Raw genomic sequence first — 19,784 nt, forward strand, 5'->3', positions numbered from 1 at the left:
GAAACTTTTAAAAGCACCCAAGCAGTGTACAAATTTTATGGAATAAGTATGAAACCAGGGGTGGGTAGGTTTGAAACCAGGGGGGTGAGTTGATGCACAGTGGCAAGTATGTGGAACTCTGTGCACAGAGTTACACAAGACTTTTCAAGTTCTCAGCTGTGTCTGCTTCCTACATTAAATTTCAGTGGTTCGAAGTGGGAGCTATTACCTTTTTGAGACAGATAGCGAGGAAGAAGAGGAACAGGGGCCCACTGAAAAGAGTGAGAAGGAATCTCTGAAAAAGAAAACAGCATTTCAGGTGTGTGATAATTCTTCCAGAAGAGCAAAAAGAGCTGGGTTGAGGTCGGGGAGACAGAACTTCGGGAATAAGGGCAAAGGGAATCATCCTGCCAAAGGGAAGTGTGGACTGTGAGGATGAAATTCATTCATAAAAAGCAAAGGTAGCCCCACTTATCCAGAACAACCTCCCCACCCACTCAAATCCAAAGCTGGGTGCAACACAAAATATTGGCAAGCTTTTGAGTGGCCAGAACTCTTCATTAGTCAGGATGTTACACAAAACGGGGGGGGGGGGGGGAGAGAGAGAGAGAGAGAGAGAAGGGTGGGGGGGAGAAATAAATGCAAAAAGTGTTGAATATTGTAGCCGTCCTGTATCTGCAATCCCTTCCCTATGGCAAAGACGCATAATTAAGATTAGGACTTCATTGCACCTAGTATTTTATTATATGCACTCAGTCCCAGACAGAAACTCTTTGCACCTCTGCTCTGCTCAGCAAAGCATGGTCAACATAGGAGAGACTGGGACAGGGCAAACAGGAACCGAGCAGGAAGAGCAAAGAGTCTGTGCTGCATTTTGGATCTTTGAAGGGGATGCAGGGAAGGTGCCATAGACCATTGTGGCGACTGCAGGTGCTCCTGTCCTAGATTTCTAAAAACGTAAAGGGACCCCTGACCATTAAGTCCAGTCGTGGCCAACTCTGGGGTTGAAGCACTCATCTCGCTTTATTGGCCGAGGGAGCCAGCATACAGCTTCCGGGTCATGTGGCCAGCATGACTAAGCCGCTTCTGGCGAACCAGAGCAGCAGACGGAAATGCTGTTTACCTTCCCGCCGGAGCGGTACCTGTTTATCTACTTGCACTTTGACATGCTTTCGAACTGCTGGGTTGGCAGGAGCAGGCACCGAGCAAAGGGAGCTCACCCCGTCGCGGGGATTCGAACCACCAACCATCTGATCGGCAAGCCCTAGGCTCCGTGGTTTAACCCACAGCGCCACCTGCGTTTCTACCTAGATTTCTACCTCAAAGTTAAATCCAGGCAGCAATGATGTAGTTTGATGGACTCTCCCCTTGCCTCACTCACACCCTAAAGAACTGTTGAACCACAAGCTTCACTTTTTTGCAGCTTGCCTATGAAGCCTGGATGACCAGTTCAAAGTCAGCTCTAAAGATGAGGGAACTTGATGAAATCAGGGACCAAGGGAAGGAGGAGCAGCAGCAGCGCCAATTGGCAGGTAGTGGAAATGATACTTGTAAACCGCTTTAGAAGCCACCTTGGCAATTCAGCAGGATACAAATAAATATGTGTTATAATAATGACAGGCAGATAACCTAAACATGAGGTACAGTCTCACCTGGGCTTTACAACTTCAGACTGGAGGGCTGTGTGTGTGTCACATTTTTTATGTTTCCACACTTTCAAAAAAATCCTGCATGTGGAAAGCTAGATTCCTCTCCCCCTTGCATCTTTCTCAGTAAATTTCCAATGGCAAAAACTGGAATTTCTGTGTCACGCACCATGGAAGGCATAGGGTTGGGTTCACAGTTCTGGGATGCACTTCCAATGTGTTGTTCTGCTGTGCTTCAGCCAACGGGAAAATGGAATCCTGGGAAGGAAATCTGGAGAAGTCCGCCCCAGAAGAGGACTTGGATGAGCCAGGTGATTAATTCCTCTGCCTATCTACCTAGGAAATATTTGGCATGCTGTTGCTGAGGAGGGAAAGGAAGAGTCAGAGCCTCAATATGGCACTGGCAAATTAATCTTAATCAAATGGTGATGGTTCTTGTAAATTGCCCAGTGTTTTTCTGTTGATGACAACTTTCATCGGGGACTGTAGCTCAGCGGTACAGAGCATCTGTTCGTGCACATGTGTATAAGTGTTGATAATTATCAGGATTCCTGCAAACGTGGAGGGGAAATGTAACTCTTTCCTCACCTGTGGCCCTGAGGAAAATCCCTTCTCTTTATAATACAATAAAATAGCAATGCGTGCAGACCTTCAAAAACTAAGGTTCACTGGAAATGCAGTTGACCCCCTTGGAAAACAAGGCATACCTCTGTTTGTGGTGTTTTTATTTATATAGACTTGTTATTATTTCCATTATACCCGAAGTCTGGAATGTATCACTGATGTCTCTGCCTGCCCCCTTTGCCTTTATACTTCTTACCTGTTTTCTGTGATGATTTTGTTCTAAGCTTGATTTTGCATTTTAATTTAAATAAAAACAAAACATCAGTAAATACTGGTTGGTTAGAAAGGAAGAAAACATAATATTGCAAAGTCCTGTCTAAACAATACTGTTTTCAGAAGACATCTGAAAGAAGGCAGAGATGGGATGAGACTCAGATAGTAATCATTGGTAAGAGGGAATAGAATTGTTAGAAAGTTGTCCTCATTTTCATCTGTGAAATGAGGAAGAGTAGAGATTTCTCCAAGTAAAAAATAAAACAAAGCATTTGCACTGCCAAACAAGCCATCTCCAATCTTGGGAGAACTTCAGATGCAGAAAATGGGGGTGAAGTTTCAGGCATATAAAAGATATTTTGGCTTGCGTCAAGGCCCTTGGTGATTCTTACATGGGCTTTCTCTTCTCAGCAGAAAACATCGTTCAAAGAGCAACCAACATTGTTAAGTTCACTTGGGTTTTTATCCAAGCGTTGCTGGATGACACCACAGAGGCACTGAATTCGCTTTGTAAAGATAACCTGGATGTAGCAAATGTGCTGAGGGTAGAAAAATGCATGATTTGGCGGGAGATTCAGAAGGTAAGCTCTCCGGACCTTGACACTGTTTCCCGATTTAGAAAAGCAAGCAGGAGCAGATCAAGTCGGAAGAGTACAGCATACAGATTCTGGATCACATCCTTAAGCCCCACCCACTGAATTGTCATGTGACAAAGACACATGAGAGCAGAAAAGCAGCAAAGCACAATCATTTGGGCCTACTAAAGTTATTCAGGCCTAACTGCTAACTCTTGAGTCACTCTGACATGTGACTTAGCAGCCAGTTTCACTTTGTGCTTTCAGTGAGATTCAGTCTGCTTCAGTTGTGAACAGAGTCAGTATGTAATCTCAGTCAAACTGTTTGGAACCATGTCGTTTATGAAGAAGTTTATTTTAACTCAGTAAAGCTTTTATTCTCTAAAACTCTGCGTTATTAATTTACGCTGCGCGTCATGAATTAGTTTCTCAGCTTCCAGGGTCTGGTTGGAATGTCCTCTGAAGAACTGAAATCTCCAAAGAAAACATATAGTAATATGGTGACAGCTTTTATAGAGTGTTGTATCCAATCAGGGGTGCAAAGCAGGGGTACCTGCAGGGGCCCAGGTAAGCCCTTCCCCACATCATCGATCACATAACACTACACACACACACACACACCATTTGAATGGTAATGCTCATCAACTTTGCAGGCCCCCAGCCCTCTCAAATCTTTTATTGGGGGGACTGAAGCCCCCTTGGCCCCTAGGAGTTGGCTCTTATGTCTCCAATTCTTCACATGCTGAATCCTGCTCATGCAATAGGACTTCCTCTTCCTCTGGAGCAGATTTTGCGTGCGTGTGCACGGGGAGAGGTAAATTCCATTGTGCAAGCAGAAGCGTACTGTGTTAGCGGAACAGCAGCGTTGGCTACAATCCTAAGTCATTCTAAAACCCAAGGTCTTTATGCAAAACCTGAATTGCTGTTTGCTCTGAATGAGCTCTAGAGAGCAGTTTTCCCCAGGTGAAAGCAGCAGGGCAAGAGGAAGAATGGGTAAGCCTTAACTAACTAACTAGTTTTTCTTTTAAGGGAAAAGTGGCCTCAGCAGACATTGTCCTTCAGTACTATAACCTGGAGAAAACCCAACCAGATTATGGAAAAAGTGAAGCTGAAACAGCAGAGATGAATGAGAGCAAGAACAGGTCACCCCAATGCCCGCTTGGAGAGTATGTGGACCCATCCCTCGTGCAGCTCCGCAGGTGAATAGTAACTTGTTGCCAACAGTTGGAAATGGCCAAAAAATTCCCTTGCTGTGACTTTTCCTTTATTCATTTCTCTTTATTCAGCAAGAGCGGCGAGAGAAGTTTTACTTGTGAACTCTGAGGGCTGGAACTCTGTGAAGTGTAATGGGTTTTTCCACCCCCTACCCAGTGCCTGCAAAATTGGCTCAGGGGGTGGGAGAGCCCCCAGAACAGGGAACAAAGGGAAGAGTGGGGGGGGGGGGGGTTGTTCCATCTGCAAAGCTGCAATGTCCGCACAGATGAATGATTGGAACAGCACAATGTTAAATTCCACGTAGTTGGTTATATTTAAAAGGCTCTCTTTCGGTACTCTGTGAATGTTGTTGTTGTTTAGTTGTTTAGTCGTGTCCGACTCTCCGTGACCCCATGGACCAGAGCACGCCAGGCACTCCTGTCTTCCACTGCCTCCCGCAGTTTGGTCAAACTCATGTTAGTAGCTTCGAGAACACTGTCCAACCATCTCGTCCTCTGTGGTCCCTTCTCCTTGTGCCCTCCATCTTTCCCAACATCAGGGTCTTTTCCAGGGAGTCTTCCCTTCTCATGAGGTGGCCAAAGTATTGGAGCCTCAGCTTCAGGATCTGTCCTTCCAGTGAGCACTCAGGGCTGATTTCCTTCAGAATGGATAGGTTTGATCTTCTTGCAGTCCATGGGACTCTCAAGAGTCTCCTCCAGCACCATAATTCAAAAGCATCAATTCTTCGGCGATCAGCCTTCTTTATGGTCCAGCTCTCACTTCCACACATTACTACTGGAAAAACCATAGCTTTAGGGTCTCCTAACAACACTCAGAACCCTCGACAAACTAGGGTTTCCAGGAGGGAAGCCACCGCTGTTTAAAGTGGTGTAAGAGTGCTTTAAATGTCTAGTGCAGGTGGGACCTTACTGACTTGGATGTTGATGTTTTCTGCCTTTGGGGAGCAGGAGATCCAGCGATGCTTCCAGGGGTGTGACTGGAAATGAGAAGGTGGAAGAAGGGAGCCACAATGGGCCCCACCCACAAGGGCTCACTTCAGCATCTTCCTGTACAGAATTTCCCAGCTGGGGCTCCTCTTCATCAGTAATGGAAGGATCTACACATTCCCTATTTGTGAGAAGTGAAGAATCAGGTGCATTGCCATCGAGCAATGTTCCTGCTACAATGACAGCCAGTGAATGGCTCCTGAACAGGCAAGAAGCTTATTGCAATTAAGCATCAACTAACTGAGTATACTGGAGCGATGGGGAACCTGTGGCTATCCAGATTTTGCTAGATTTGCAACTAGGGACAGGGGGAGAAATTTCAGCTCAGTTTGTGTTTAAAAAGGGAAACCTGCCTAATTTGCACTTCCTGAAGCATTTCACGAACCGAAATGCAGCTGCAACTCACATCGGTTGTGCAAAGCAGTTCTTCAGCCAAGTAACGTGTAAAACACCAAATGTGCGTGCTAGGGGGAAGCATGAATAAAAATGCATGTGTGAGTGAAAATAGCATGCAAAAGTACTTCATATTAGGGGACATTGCTTCCAAAAATGTGGATTGGGCAAAACCCGTTCCCAAGATCGTAAGTGATTTGCTTTATCTAATGCATGCTCTTTGTTAATGTGGGATTTGAGCTTTTAAATATTTCGTGCCATGTAATAGCTACAATATGAAAAATGAACAGGTATATATTTACCTTCATGAATAATTTATACTCGTCTTCTCCAACCTGGCGCCTTTGATATCATAGAATCGTAGAATTGTAGAGTTGGAAGGGACCTCGAGGGTCATCCAGTCCAACCCCCTGCTATGCAGGAATCTTGGCTAAAGCATCCATGGCAGCTGGCCACCCAACCTCTGCTTAAAAACCACCACTGAAAGAGAGTCTACCACCTTCCAAAGGAGTCCTTTCCACTGTTGAGCAGCTCTTACTGTCAGAAAGTTCTTCCTGATGTGCATTCAGAAGCTCCTTTCTTCTTACTGGCCTCAGTCCAGTATATCTGAAGGAGCGTCTCCACCCCAATCATTCTGCCTGAGGTCCAGTGCTGAGGGCCTTCTGGTGGTTCCCTCACTGTGAGAAGCCAAGTTACAGGGAACCAGGCAGAGGGCCTTCTCGGTAGTGGCACCCGCCCTGCGGAACACTCTCCCACCAAATGTCAGAGAGAACAACTACCAACCTTTTAGAAGACATCTGAAGGCAGCCCTGTTTAGGGAAGCTTTTAATGTTTGATGTATTACTGTATTTTAATATTTGGTTGGAAGCCGCCCAGAGTGGCTGGGGAGGCCCAGCCAGATGGGCGGGGTATAAATAAATTATTATTATTATTATTATTATTATTATTATTATTATTATTATTTGAATCCATCGGTTTGGGTCCTACCATCTGCAGCAGGAGCAAACAAGCTTGCTCCATACTCCATATGATTCCCCTTTAGATATTTGAAGATGGCTATCAAATATTTTGGAGTACAACTCCTATGCGCCCCAGCCAGGACAGCTGATAGCAGCTGCAGGCCAAGACACCAGGTTGGGCAAATCTGTTTTATATTCTGCCCCAGTCTAATCTAACTGCGCAACTAGTTCTAAAATGGACATGCCTTTTTCAACAAATGGAAATAATCTACATTTCATTTTTTTGTCTGTTTATGTCATGCAGGGTATTTCATGACAATGAGCTGGAGCAGTCAGATAGGTTCTACCAGAGCCTTCCCAGGCCCCTGAAGCTGGGAGTTGCTTTGTACAATGCTATGGTGTCTAAGTCAGAAATGCTGTGTTATTTTGTGATCATTCTAAACCACATGGTCTCCGCATCCATCCTCACTTTGGTTCTACCTATCCTGATATTTCTGTGGGCCATGCTGTCTATTCCAAGGCCTACAAAATTCTTCTGGATGACAGCCATCATTTACACTGAGGTGAGTGTTCAGTAGATCCTGCATATATGGCTGAGTGATATTCTCATCTGTGTGTTGTTCTGCTAGTCTTCCTAGAAGTTTTAGCCTCTGACTTGGGAGCCCTACTGCAGATATTAATATTGTGCAGCTTGAAGTCATAGGGTGAATAAAAACCGGGTCATCTTAGAATAAAAATTGTCCAGACTAAAATATGTTTCCAAAGCTTTACTAACACAACTTTATTCAAACAGAGCATAAAATAATAATGATACATCCAAATAGTTGCATAAAATCATGTGCTTGTCCATGCACAGGTCCAGCTTCTTCAAAATATCAAATTACTCCAAACAGACCTGAAATCAAGTGTCTTTCTCTCCAGACATAGACTCCATTAGCCTGCATTCCAGCCTGAGGCTGTTTTCTCCAGGAGAGACTCATTGACACACCTTTTTTCTCTGGTGATTGAGAACAAAGGGCCACTCCTTCAAAATGGAGATTTGCAACTGAATAACCTTACCATGTGATCTAAGGTTAAACACTACATAAGAAAGTAGCAGATAAACATCCTAAGTTAATTATCAACCCATTAGGCACTCAGAGAGCTCTTCTTAGCTTCAATTGAATTTCAATGGAACAGAGTCATTTTCCATTTCAATGTACAATTAAACAATTATACTTAACAATCTCTTCCTCCATTGAAGAGCTACTTGTTGCAACTAGGAACAAAGGATATTATAGGGCAGCACAAGGAACCTTTTTGAGCCTCAGGCTCATCTTCCTTTGGTGTCCACTTTCCAAGAGATTCATGTCAAGCAGTGGTTGGGACCAAAAATGGGGGCTAGGCCATGCTTCTAGGGGTCAATTGTGGTTCTCTAAGCATCTCTGTCTGGCCCTCTGTACTAAGATAATATTTACATTTGTTGCTCTACCCACTAGCCCCTACCATCACTGGTATGTTGTCCAGAAGCAAATGCAGCATTTGTGCTGTCAGAGGTTCGCCATTCCTGATATATAGGAGAGGATGGCAACCTGGCAACCCACTCTGCCACATAAGGGAGGATGGGAAACCTTATTCCAACCCTCTTCCTCAATCTAGGCACCTTGATTGATGGGACCCAGGTGCTTGGGCTTTTGTATCCCTGCTGAAGGCATTGGGAAATAAATTTGTTTAAGGGCATCCAGCATGCCCTGTGTCAAACAGATAGAGCAGAAACTTATATGTCACAGCTGAATCCAGCAAGAAGAAGAAGAAGAAGAGGAGGAGGAGGAGGAGGAGGAGGAGGAGTTTGGATTTGATATCCCACTTTATCACTAACCTAGGGAGTCTCAAAGCAGCTAACAATCTCCTTTTCCCTTCCTTCCCCACAACAAACACTCTGTGAGGTGAGTGAGGCTGAGAGATTTCAGAGAGTGTGACTAGCAGCTGCATGTGGAGGAGCGGGGACACGAACACGGTTCACCAGATTACGAGTCCACTACTCTTAACCGCTACACCACACTGGCAAGCGCACGTGTTGAACATGTTATCTGGGCCTCATACAATTTCTGTGGAACTTTTCTGAAAATGAAATTGTCAAATAAATGGGATAAATGCAGGGGGTCGTTTTCTCATAATAAAATTGGGTTGTGTTCCCATATTCCTAGCCCTTTGCCTGTGGAATCCAGCATCTTTGAGGACTGTGCACTTTCCTTTCCTTGCCAGGTAACAGTTGTGGTCAAATACTTTTCTCAGTTTGGATTCTTTCCTTGGACCACCAAGGCCTATTGTGGGGTCTACGCAGAAGAGCCGCTTGCTTTGCCCAATATTGCTGGGATCGAGAAGAAGGATGGCTACGTGCACTTTGATCTGGTTCAACTGCTGGCCTTGTTCTTCCACAGGTATATCCTGAAGGTAACGCCATCCATTCTTTTATGGAGCTATTTTAGAGCACAGACTCTTTATTCAAGGGAGGATTCATCATAAGTAGGGATGGGGAAAATTCATCAGTTTTTATTTCTCTCGGCTTCTCATTTTCCAATCTTAAATTCAGTGGTCCACATTATTATATTATTATAGTCTTACCTTGGTTGTCAAACGCATTGGTACTTGGATGTTTTAGCTCCCAAACATCGCAAACCCAGAAGTGAGTGTTCCAGTTTGCAAACTTTCTTTGGAACCCAAACGTCTGATGGGGATTCCATAGCTTCCGATTGGCTGCAGGAGCTTTCTGCAGCCAATTGAAAGCCGCAGCTGGGTTTCCGAATGTTTTGGAAGTTGAAAGGACTTCCAGAATGGATTCTGTTCGACTTCCAAGGTAGCACTGTAGTATTATCTTGCCACTTATGTTTATTTCCATTGAAAGGTTGGATTCTGATGGCAGCATGGGTAGGCAAGGGGGCTATCCAAACCCAAGGTCCACTTGGATGAGTGGATCTCCTGGCTCAATCAGAGAGACGCCGGTGTAACTCCCTCATCCCAGCTCAGCTGACTGAATCAATACTGGCAGATCTTACTGTTAGGATTCATTCCCTGTGTTGCAGTCATGGGATTGTTTTTATCACATGATGGTGTATGTTTTCATTCCACATTGTGGGAAGTGACGGAGACAGGATATTTTATTACTGTGTTTCCGTGATGTAGGATTTTTGTCCTTTGTTGTTTCTCTTTGCTGTCTGATGCTGAAGAGGAAGGAGCTGAGTTACGATGCTCCAAGTGTGTATATGTAAATAAACGTAGTTTAGCCAAATTGCTGCGCTACTGAGTCTGAATGCTGACTGCCTATACTCTGCTGATCCTGAAGTGTGCTGATGCCTCTTGGTATCAGTCGCTGTGATATTCGGGCTGGAGAAAGATTTTGAATCTCCCAAAAGAACGACCAGGAGGGAGAGAACATGCCAGTCTGGCATATTTCTCTACCAGACTCCTTTTTTTTTTTTAATTCGTTTTATTAATTTTCACTTGAAAATTACCAGACTCCTACTCATGTGTAGGACCTCCTGACACTTATGCTGGCATGAGCCCTGAAATATTGGTGTTCTTGGGGATCCTCCCTGCTAACCTAAGAGGGTTGTTGTTGTTGTTGTTGTTGTTGTTGTTGTTGTTGTGGTTGTGGGGATGAACCTTGAATACTTCAGAGGAAAGGTAGGATACAAAAGTAACACAATGGTACCTCAAGTTAAGAACTTAATTCGTTCCAGAGGTCTGTCTTAACCTGAAACTGTTCTTAACCTGAGGTACCACTTTAGCTAATGGTGCCTCCTGCTGCTGCTGCACCGCTGGAGCCTGATTTCTGTTCTTATCCTGAAGCAAAGTTCTTAACCTGAAGCACTATTTCTGGGTTCACTAACCCAGAATGTGTAACCTGAAGCGTATGTAACCTGAAGAGTATGTAACCTGAGGTACCACTGTAATAAATAAACATTGAGACACCTCCAGAGAGGACTCTGTCGATGAGTTGAGGGGCCTCAGGCCTCAGTCTCAAGCAACTCTCTGCTAATCTCTCTGTCACCGTCTCTTGCTTCCTCAAGCAGTCCGTGGTCCCTGTGTTTCACTGATGTGTTTCACTGTACTGCATTCTACAGTGCTATGGACTTTGGGATTCCAAAGGTGTCAGTATACCAGACGCTAAAGAAAAGAACCTGGCAGGGAGGCAAAAGAAGAAAAGGAACAGGGGCCATCTGAAGGAACGTCCACCTGGATCAGGAAGAAACTATTCTTCTAGATACCCAAGTCCCTCCAGAGCCGCCACCAGGAGTGTTAATGAAGGTAGTTGTGTTCTGCGTTATATAAATCAAACACTGCTTGAGTTGTTTCTTTTGGTTTCCCCATGTATTTCTTATCAGTAAAAAAATTTGGTGAGCAAAATTTTATTCCAAAAGTGTGGCCAAGAGGAAAAAGTTTGGAAAAAAATACTGAGCTAACGGACTCTAGATGAGGCAACTTCCTATGTTCTTGGGATCTTTCAATGAATTGTTTGTGTCTGTTGTGTTCCTGCTCCACCTCCTCCTCCTTTTACGGCTGATTGGCCATCCACCCTTTTCTTCCCTGTTTCTCTGAACTTCTTTTACACATACGAAACAGAAAACTTGACCTCCCTGTGTTCATTAAACTGTTGCGGTGCCAGCATTTGGGGGGGGACACCTCTGGGGCAGAAATTGGCAGAAGAGCTTCCATTTTAATATTATGCAGAGGTCACTGGAAGTGATGCGGCATGGATAACGTGACTGAGTTGGTGGCGGATCAAGTGTTTTGTGTTTTGCGGACGGACCCCACATGAGTTGGTGAGAGCCTAAAATGAGGTATTGCTCTCGTGAAACGAATGCTTCCCAGATAGAGAGCTGTGATTAACTTTCCTTTTTGGCAGACAAAACTCTGGAGGAAGCCAAGAAGAAATGGAGCCTTTTCAGGAAAAAACCCACTGGCGGGAAGAGACTTACTAAAGCAGCAATGAAACGGCAGATGATGAAGGCAAAGAAGCTGCTGGTTAAAATGTAAATTGGGATTTTATTTTTATTTTTAAAAAATCTATTTAAAAAGTGAGATGTTGCAACATGAATGAACAGAGCTGGGGGCAAGATGGTGGGTGGGTGGGAATACGGGTGTCATCAATGGACCTTCCACTCCCTGTAATAGACTGTGCTGCTGACATCTGTGTGTTAATGGTGGCTGGTGCCCTTTGGGATGCGTAGAGCCAGGAGGTCAACAGTAGGTGGCGCCAGAGCCAATGTGAGGCAAAGCTATGCAGTGGCTGCAACTGTCAATTGTGGTTCTCTCAGTTTCTCATTTTCCTAGTCATGAATTCAGTTGTCCACATTTCTGCAGCAATCTGCAACATTTAGCTTTTTTAAAAAAGAAATCCTTGTGAAAATTCATCAGCGTTATAGTGCAAATTTCCTGTTTAATACTTTTGTATTCAATGTTGACATAGGAAGACATTTTCCCAGGCAGTGTTCCCTAATATAATGCACTCTGTGGGTGTGGCATTCATGAGTATATGCATTTTTATTTATATACTTCCCCTTGTATATGTGCACTTTGGTTGGAGAACTACATTGCAAAATTTGGAGTAGTGTGACTTTCACAGGACAGCTGCGCTTCGGTTCACATATTGGTTGAGGAAGTGTAATGGGGCTTTCCACCCCCTACCCAGTGCCTGCAAAATTGGCTCAGGGGGTGGGAGAGCCCCCAGAACAGGGAACAAAGGGAAGAGTAGGGGGGGGGGGGTTGTTCCATCTGCAAAGCTGCAATGTCCGCACAGATGAATGATTGGAACAGCACAATGTTAAATTCCACGTAGTTGGTTATATTTAAAAGGCTATCTTTCGGTACTCTGTGAATGTTGTTGTTGTTTAGTCGTTTAGTCGTGTCCGACTCTTTGTGACCCCATGGACCAGAGCACGCCAGGCACTCCTGTCTTCCACTGCCTCCCGCAGTTTGGTCAAACTCATGCTGGTAGCTTCGAGAACACTGTCCAGCCATCTAGTCCTCTGTCGTCCCCTTCTCCTTGTGCCTTCCATCTTTCCCAACATCAGGGTCTTTTCCAGGGAGTCTTCTCCTCTCATGAGGTGGCCAAAGTATTGGAGCCTCAGCTTCAGGATCTGTCCTTCCAGGGAGCACTCAGGGCTGATTTCCTTCAGAATGGATAGGTTTGATCTTCTTGCAGTCCATGGGACTCTCAAGAGTTTCTGTGAATACGAGTATTTAAAGACGAAGCAGGTCCAAAAAGTTTGTGAAAGTGCTTGACATGCTTTCTCTTGAGAATATTTGTGACTAAAGGATTCTCCTTTCAGCCCTAGAGCTTTATGGGTGTGTGATACTGCGGTCACAGCAACAACGCTGTACTTCTAAAGCCCGCTCGTAGCACTATAAGAGTCACGACTTCACCTCAATGCAATTTGTTAAGGGTGCTGTTAGGACTCCCTTAACAAGATGCATTTCTGAAGATTTTTGCGTGGTGCGGGGAGCCCTTAAAGTGGTAGAAGAGAGATTTTAAAAGTATGGTATGGATGTGACCAGGTTCTTACGAGCTACGGTGGATGATTCACGAATACAGCCCAACTCTTTGTTGCTAGACATGCGGCATACATTCCACTGAGCTTTCAGAAAGTAAGTGACCCTTTTGAAAAACACGACTCTCCTTTTCAACTGGACTGACCTAGATAAATTTTCACTTGCAGCGCTCTTCAGATATACCGGCCCATAAGGCAATTCTTCTATGACATTATTCATCCAGAGTGCAGCCTAATCTGTGACGTTTATGCACTCATGTTCCTAGTTGATGTGATTAATTTTATTATTGTCATCTTCGGCTACTGGGCTTTCGGTGTAAGTATCAGCTCGCCTTGCTAATTACTAAAGCAACAGGTGCCTTGAATGTTTGCCAATTGGCTTGAAGCCACTCCTCCACAATGCCTGATGTGTAGGAGTTATTTGTTGTATTTATTTATTTCCTAAAATTTACACGCCACTTGATTGTAATTTTTTTAAAAAAAAAACCAAACAAACCTCAAAGCAGTTTACCAAAAGATAAAGCCATAAAATTAAGAAAGATTTGCAGCAATAGTTTAAAACATACAGAAAGTCAAAATTCACATCATTTTTTTTTCTAGGTAGGCTTGTCTAAACAAGAATGTTTTTAGGTAAAGGTAAAGGGACCCCTGACCGTTAGGTCCAGTCGTGGCCAACTCTTGGGTTGTGGCATTCATCTCGCTATATTGGCCGAGGGAGCCGGCGTACAGCTTCCAGGTCATGTGGCCAGCATGACTAAGCCGCTTCTGGCGAACCAGAGTAGCGCACGGAAACGCCATTTACCTTCCCGCCGGAGTGGTACCTATTTATCTACTTGCACTTTGACGTGCTTTTGAACTGCTAAGTTGGCAGGAGCAGGGACCGAGCAACGGGAGCTCACCCCGCCGCGGAGATTCGAACTGCCGACCTTCTGATCGGCAAGTCCTAGGCTTGGTGGTTTAACCCACAGCGCCACCCGCGTCCCTAGAATGTTTTTAGCGGGTGCTAAATACAGTGAAGGTGCCTTCTCGATATCAATAGGCAGGAAATTCCAAAATTTCTTTAGCTGCCACACTAAAGTTCTGTGATAGTTCATACTCAAAAGCACTTTGTTATTGCTTTGCATGTTCCAGAACCAAGGAGGTATTTGACACCAGACTCTTAAGGAGGCTTGAATCTGTTCTAATCTGTGCTAATCTGTTTGAAAGTGTGGAAGCTATAGTGGGGTAGGAGAGCGGAAAATGATGCCAATATATTTCACATCTGCCAAGCAATGTGCCCCTTTGGTTTCAGATAGTACATGGGTAGACGTGTCTAAAAAGCCTGGGACACAAATTTTCACGGCCCTCTAGTGGCTATGGGGACTCATTTACCAGAAGTGATGTACCGTGGTACCTCGGGTTACATATGCTTCAGGTTACATACGCTTCAGGTTACAGACTACGCTAACCCAGAAATAGTGCTTTAGGTTAAGAACTTTGCTTCAGGATGAGAACAGAAATCATGTTCCAGCGGCGCAGCGGCAGCAGGAGGCCCCATTAGCTAAAGTGGTGCTTCAGGTTAAGAACAGTTTCAGGTTAAGTACGGACCCCCGGAATGAATTAAGTACTTAACCCGAGGTACCACTGTATTTAGTGATAACTCTGGAAATGTATATACATACAGTCATACCTTGGAAGTCGAACAGCTTAGTTCCCAAACGTTTTGGCTCCCGAACCTCGCAAACCCAGATGTGTCTGTTCCGGTTTGCAAACTATTTCTGAAAGCCAAACATCCAACGGGGCCGCGTGCTTTGGTATTCTAACATTTTGGAAGTTGAATGGACTTCCAGAACGGATTCTGTTCGACTTCCAAGGTACAGCTGTACTTGATTCTGACAAAACTAAGCCTCCTGATGTATATTCTTCCCTTGACTTTGTGGTTATGACTTGCCTCTGTTTTAGTTATGTCCTGTAAGTATTGGATTGGACAAGAAAATAGAGGATTTTTTTTAAAAATTCACAACTTTGCTATAGTAGCAAAGTAGTTTATAAATTCAATAAACAATAATAGCTTTGTAGTGTTGATCTGCCCATAGACTCTGACTGGAAGCCTAGGCTTGCTCCTTTTCTTCACACCCGCATGTTATCAACGAATGCTTCTAATTTGTTTCAGAAACACTCGGCTGCCGCCGACATCACAGAGTCCCTTTCAGAAGACCAGGTGCCTGAAGCTTTCCTGGTGATGCTGTTGGTGCAATTTGGGACGATGATAGTTGACCGTGCCATCTACCTGAGAAAGAGCATGTTTGGGAAATGTGTTTTTCAGGTGTTACTTGTCTTTGGCATCCATTTTTGGATGTTCTTCATCTTGCCTGGAGTAACGGAAAGGTATGACAATGAAAGATGCCAGAGAATTCCAACAAAAACAGAAGCTAGAGCAGAAATTGCTGATAATAGAATCATAGAGTTGTAGAGTTCAAAGGGGCCCAGAGGGTCATGCAAGAATCTCAACTAAAGCATCCATGTTTGCTTATTTGTCCCATGTGCAGATCAGAAATCAACCCAGCAAATGAGATCAGTATTCACTGCTACTGCTGCTTTCATTTCACAAATGATATGTAGATAATTTAATCTCCACCCCCTATTTGCATTGCATTTCCTTTGAATTGCAATGAACGTGTTGCTGCTTATTCCTTCCCCTTCACACATAGACACACACACAGCCGATGTTTACTACTTTTTCAAGATGTCTCTGCATGCTCAGCCTAGACTGCAGTTGGGAATGCTGGAGAGTTCTGCTGGAAAGGGAAATGGGAGTAGAATTTGGCACAATTTGCATATTTGGCCAAGATCAGGGATGGAAATCGTGTGATCAGATATAAGTGGTATTGGCCATTGTTCTGTTTTTATAGCCTGTGAACGTTACCAAAGTTACCGCATTATTTTCTGCATTGTTTTTGAGGTTTCCTTTACATTGAAATGCATTGAAATTAAGTATGCAATCAATTACATTTTGGCCAAAGCAAGATGCATAAGGTAGGTGTCAGCGGAAGCCGAACTGTAGCAGTACGGAAGCAGCGCTGACTGCGGCAAGCACAGCACGGGGTGGAAATCTCTTCCTCCTTACATCCCTAGCTGCTGCGTTTGCCTGTGGAGTTCAAAGAGGGCCATGCACTGAGAGAAATCTTTCTTCTAACTAGTCATAGTTGTTAAAGATGGAGATTGGAACATCTCTCTTGTTTACTTGCAGGAGGTTTAACAGGAATCCGGTGGCTCAGCTGTGGTATTTGGTCAAGTGTGTCTATTTTGGTTTGTCGGCTTATCAGATCAAATGCGGTTACCCCGAACGGGTCTTGGGCAATGTTCTGACTAAGAGCTACAATTGCATAAACCTCTTCTTATTTCAAGGGTAAGCAGCACTTTTATAAAGGAGGGCAGAGAAACCTAATAATATCCCTATGAAACGCAAGCCATTATGTTAACAAGCCAATCACAAAAGCAAGAAAGAACAGCTGACAGGGGGGAAAAGGGGGTGGTGGGTGGGTGGAAATCTCCAGGTGCTTGAAGGAAGATTTATTGCAGGCCTGTGCTGGAACAAATAATTCCTCAGGGGTTCTATAAATATAGAAATAACATACATAGGAAACAGAACTGTAAGGTAAAAGAGGTCCTTACAGTCTCACACTGAGTTACTTGAAACAAAATTATCAATTTACTATTTTGTGTAAGAAATTTTATTTTTATTATTATATTAGTTGCTTTTTTGCCACAGCCCCTCAAATAAACACAAACATACAATAAACTAACATTTATAAAAATCGAAAAAGCAATTCTTTTTTTAGAAAAAAAACTAGATTGAAGCATCTCACCCACGTAAAAAGGCCCATAGCCTGACGAAGTAGGAATGTTTTTGCCTGGTGCCTAAAGTTACGTAATGGTAAAAATTAGGAAAAAACTTTCGTTGTAATAATTGTTACAAGTTTTTTTCAGAGTAATGTAACCTGCTTAGAGGGCAGGAAGGTAGGAGGCAGATGCTGGCTTGAGATATCTCCTGAAGTTGTGTGTTCCAGCAGCTGCTTGGCTGTAAACATTATTGGGTGGCCTTAGGCAAGTTGGGATTCCTCCATTCCTGCATAGAAGAGGCTGGAATGAGAAGTGTGAAGCAGTTTGCACATTAGAAAGGAGGGGAGCAGGTTGTGTATCAGACACACACACACACACACACAATATCTGCCAAGTGTTTCCATGTGCAGCATTTGCCTGGTGCCTCTAATCTTGGAGGTGGCATATAGCCATGCTTACTAGTCTCTACCGATATCCTTGCCCTCCACAAGTTGGTCCAAACGCCTTTTAGAGCCCCTCTCTCAATTTGGCCACCACTAGGCTACAGCAGCTGCACAATGGTCTTAATTGCCCCATTGACTAGGACACAGTTGGGCTTTTATGCAATGCCAAAGGGTTTCCCTGACTTCTGAAGTGGGTATAATATGTAGGGGAAAGCGTCGTGCTCCTTCCTGGATAGTTTGTCAACTTTGGGTCCCAACCCTGCACTCGGATCTCACCTGTGGCTCCTAGAAGCTGTTGGTGTACCGTAGCGGCCACACCCCGGGAAACGGCTTCGACTAGTTGGCTAAACCAGGTGAGGGTAGCAGATGAGTCACAAATCCTCAGTGAGTTAGGGTAGGGACAAAGACAAAGCTCTAGTGGATTAAGTGGATGAGACGAAGAGTGGGTACAACGGTCAAGGAGGTGGTTTCTGCATGCGCTGAGGAGGGAAGAGAGGGGCAGATGGGGCTCATCAACCTGGGAAGGTAGTCCTGGAGAAGGAAAACTCTGGTCCTTAACCTCTGCTACCTTCTGAGATACCTTCAGGAGAAGAAGTAAACCCTTCAGGAATCCAGAGTGGAGTCCCTAAGACAGTTGGATGGTTCCTTGTACACCACCTTCTGGCAACTCCTGCAGCCAAGCTGGTTTCAGTCCTGGAGAGGTCACTTCAGTGCTGCTAAGACAGCAAAAGCAATGCAGGAGGCAGCAGTTATGAGTTACTGGTCTCTGCAGCCACAGCAGGTGCCGTGATTCTCCAACTGAGGACTTCACATTCCATTGTCTCTCGAGACAGATGGATGCCAACAAAAGGGCATCAGAGTTTGAGAATATGTATCACTCTTACAATACTGGGAAAGCCTTTTTTTGTAGACAGGCTTTGACTGTTTTGGGTCCTTATTGCCCCATTAACTAGCCACCTTTCTCCTCCTCTGTGCAGCTTTCGCCTGATACCGTTTTTGACAGAACTGAGGGCTGCCATGGACTGGGTTTGGACTGACACCACACTCAGCCTCTCCAGCTGGATCTGTGTGGAGGATATCTATGCTAACATTTTCATCCTGAAATGTTGGAGAGAATCTGAGAAAGTGAGTCCTGTTGCTAAAGGTTTACCATTAGCCCCGCCAATCAAGATGACTCCGGGTGGTCTATCAGGAGCAACGACTGGGGCAAATCTCTTGTCTGGCTGCCCAAGTCAACAAGTTTAAGTGTGCCTAACTCTGTGGTGGAATGTGGCCTACACTTCTCTGCTCATATTTTGAAAATGCATGTGGCCCACAGTAACTCCCTCTCACAAAAACACATGTAAAAGGACATTGAATGTGAACCAGCCCAAGCCAAAGACAAATGCTTTTGTCTGGCACCTAAAGATATGAGGCAAGGTGAGCTGACCGCCTCAGGTGGCAGGATTCAAAGGGTCAGCACATCCCAGTGTAGATAATTATTTCCTCTTTGTTCCTGGTGTAGATTATCACTCCCTCCCTCTTCCCTGGTGGAGAGGGAGGTGTTAGAAGCCAGTGTGGTGTAGTGGTTAAGAGCGGTAGACTTGTAATCTGGTGAACCGGGTTCGCGTTTCCACTGGGTGACCTTGGGCCAGTCACACTTCTCTGAAGTCTCTCAGCCCCACTCACCTCACAGAGTGTTTGTTGTGGAGGAGGAAAGGAAAGGAGAATGTTAGCCGCTTTGAGACTACTTCGGGTAGTGATAAAGTGGGATATCAAATCTAAACTCTTATTATTTTTATTTTGTGGTTTGCCTCAAGCGCCAAAAGGCTGGCCCTGAGTGGAATATATGTAGGATAGTCAAATATATGCAAATTAAGCAAACGCTTGGAATTCTGTTTTTCAGAATGCTGAGTTTGTCCTACCTTGATGCACAGATTGGAGGGGTTTAAAAATTTTTTTATCAGTGGAGTATACTCACAGCTTTGTTCCCATTCTCCATTTTGCAGAAATACCCCCAGCCTCCTGGGCAGAAGAAGAAATTGCTTTTGAAATACGGGATGGGAGGCTTCATTGTCTTTGTGCTCATCTGCATTGTGTGGTTCCCACTGCTTCTTATGTCACTGGTCAAATCAGTGGCAGGAGTAACTAACCAGCCTTTGGGCGTCTCTGTCAAAATTACCATCAGCGGTTATGAGGTAGGTCCGCAGGAGGTGGAGGGTCAATTTATAATTAAGACTGGGGATAAGTATTTTTGATGAGTACTGGAACATTTCCACCATCCAAAGCTGTTGCATTAACACTACAAAAAAATAGAGTGGAGTTATAGCTCAATGATCTCTAACGTCTCCAATTAAAGGGTTGTGTTTAACAGTGCCAGTCTGCTTGTAGGGACGCGGGTGGCTCTGTGGTCTAAACCA

General features: G+C 44.5%; 1 protein-coding gene across 1 annotated transcript in view; it reads left to right on the plus strand.

The window, feature by feature from the left end:
- LOC307217507 (piezo-type mechanosensitive ion channel component 2-like) overlaps nucleotides 1-19,784 on the plus strand; it is a 67,966-nt gene that overhangs the window by 42,518 nt on the left and 5,664 nt on the right. Inside the window, exons 32-46 of the mRNA XM_079978714.1 lie at nucleotides 186-298; nucleotides 1,403-1,511; nucleotides 1,865-1,936; nucleotides 2,874-3,043; nucleotides 4,067-4,236; nucleotides 5,200-5,445; nucleotides 6,895-7,153; nucleotides 8,835-9,023; nucleotides 10,694-10,877; nucleotides 11,476-11,602; nucleotides 13,289-13,436; nucleotides 15,273-15,487; nucleotides 16,350-16,508; nucleotides 18,363-18,510; nucleotides 19,374-19,562. Of these exons, the coding sequence (XP_079834840.1) occupies nucleotides 186-298; nucleotides 1,403-1,511; nucleotides 1,865-1,936; nucleotides 2,874-3,043; nucleotides 4,067-4,236; nucleotides 5,200-5,445; nucleotides 6,895-7,153; nucleotides 8,835-9,023; nucleotides 10,694-10,877; nucleotides 11,476-11,602; nucleotides 13,289-13,436; nucleotides 15,273-15,487; nucleotides 16,350-16,508; nucleotides 18,363-18,510; nucleotides 19,374-19,562 (2,498 nt within the window). The remainder of the gene's footprint in view (nucleotides 1-185; nucleotides 299-1,402; nucleotides 1,512-1,864; nucleotides 1,937-2,873; nucleotides 3,044-4,066; nucleotides 4,237-5,199; nucleotides 5,446-6,894; nucleotides 7,154-8,834; nucleotides 9,024-10,693; nucleotides 10,878-11,475; nucleotides 11,603-13,288; nucleotides 13,437-15,272; nucleotides 15,488-16,349; nucleotides 16,509-18,362; nucleotides 18,511-19,373; nucleotides 19,563-19,784) is intronic.

The sequence above is a fragment of the Podarcis cretensis genome, assembly GCF_951804945.1.
Source record: "Podarcis cretensis genome assembly, chromosome: 6".
NCBI classification, from domain to species: Eukaryota; Metazoa; Chordata; class Lepidosauria; order Squamata; family Lacertidae; genus Podarcis; species Podarcis cretensis.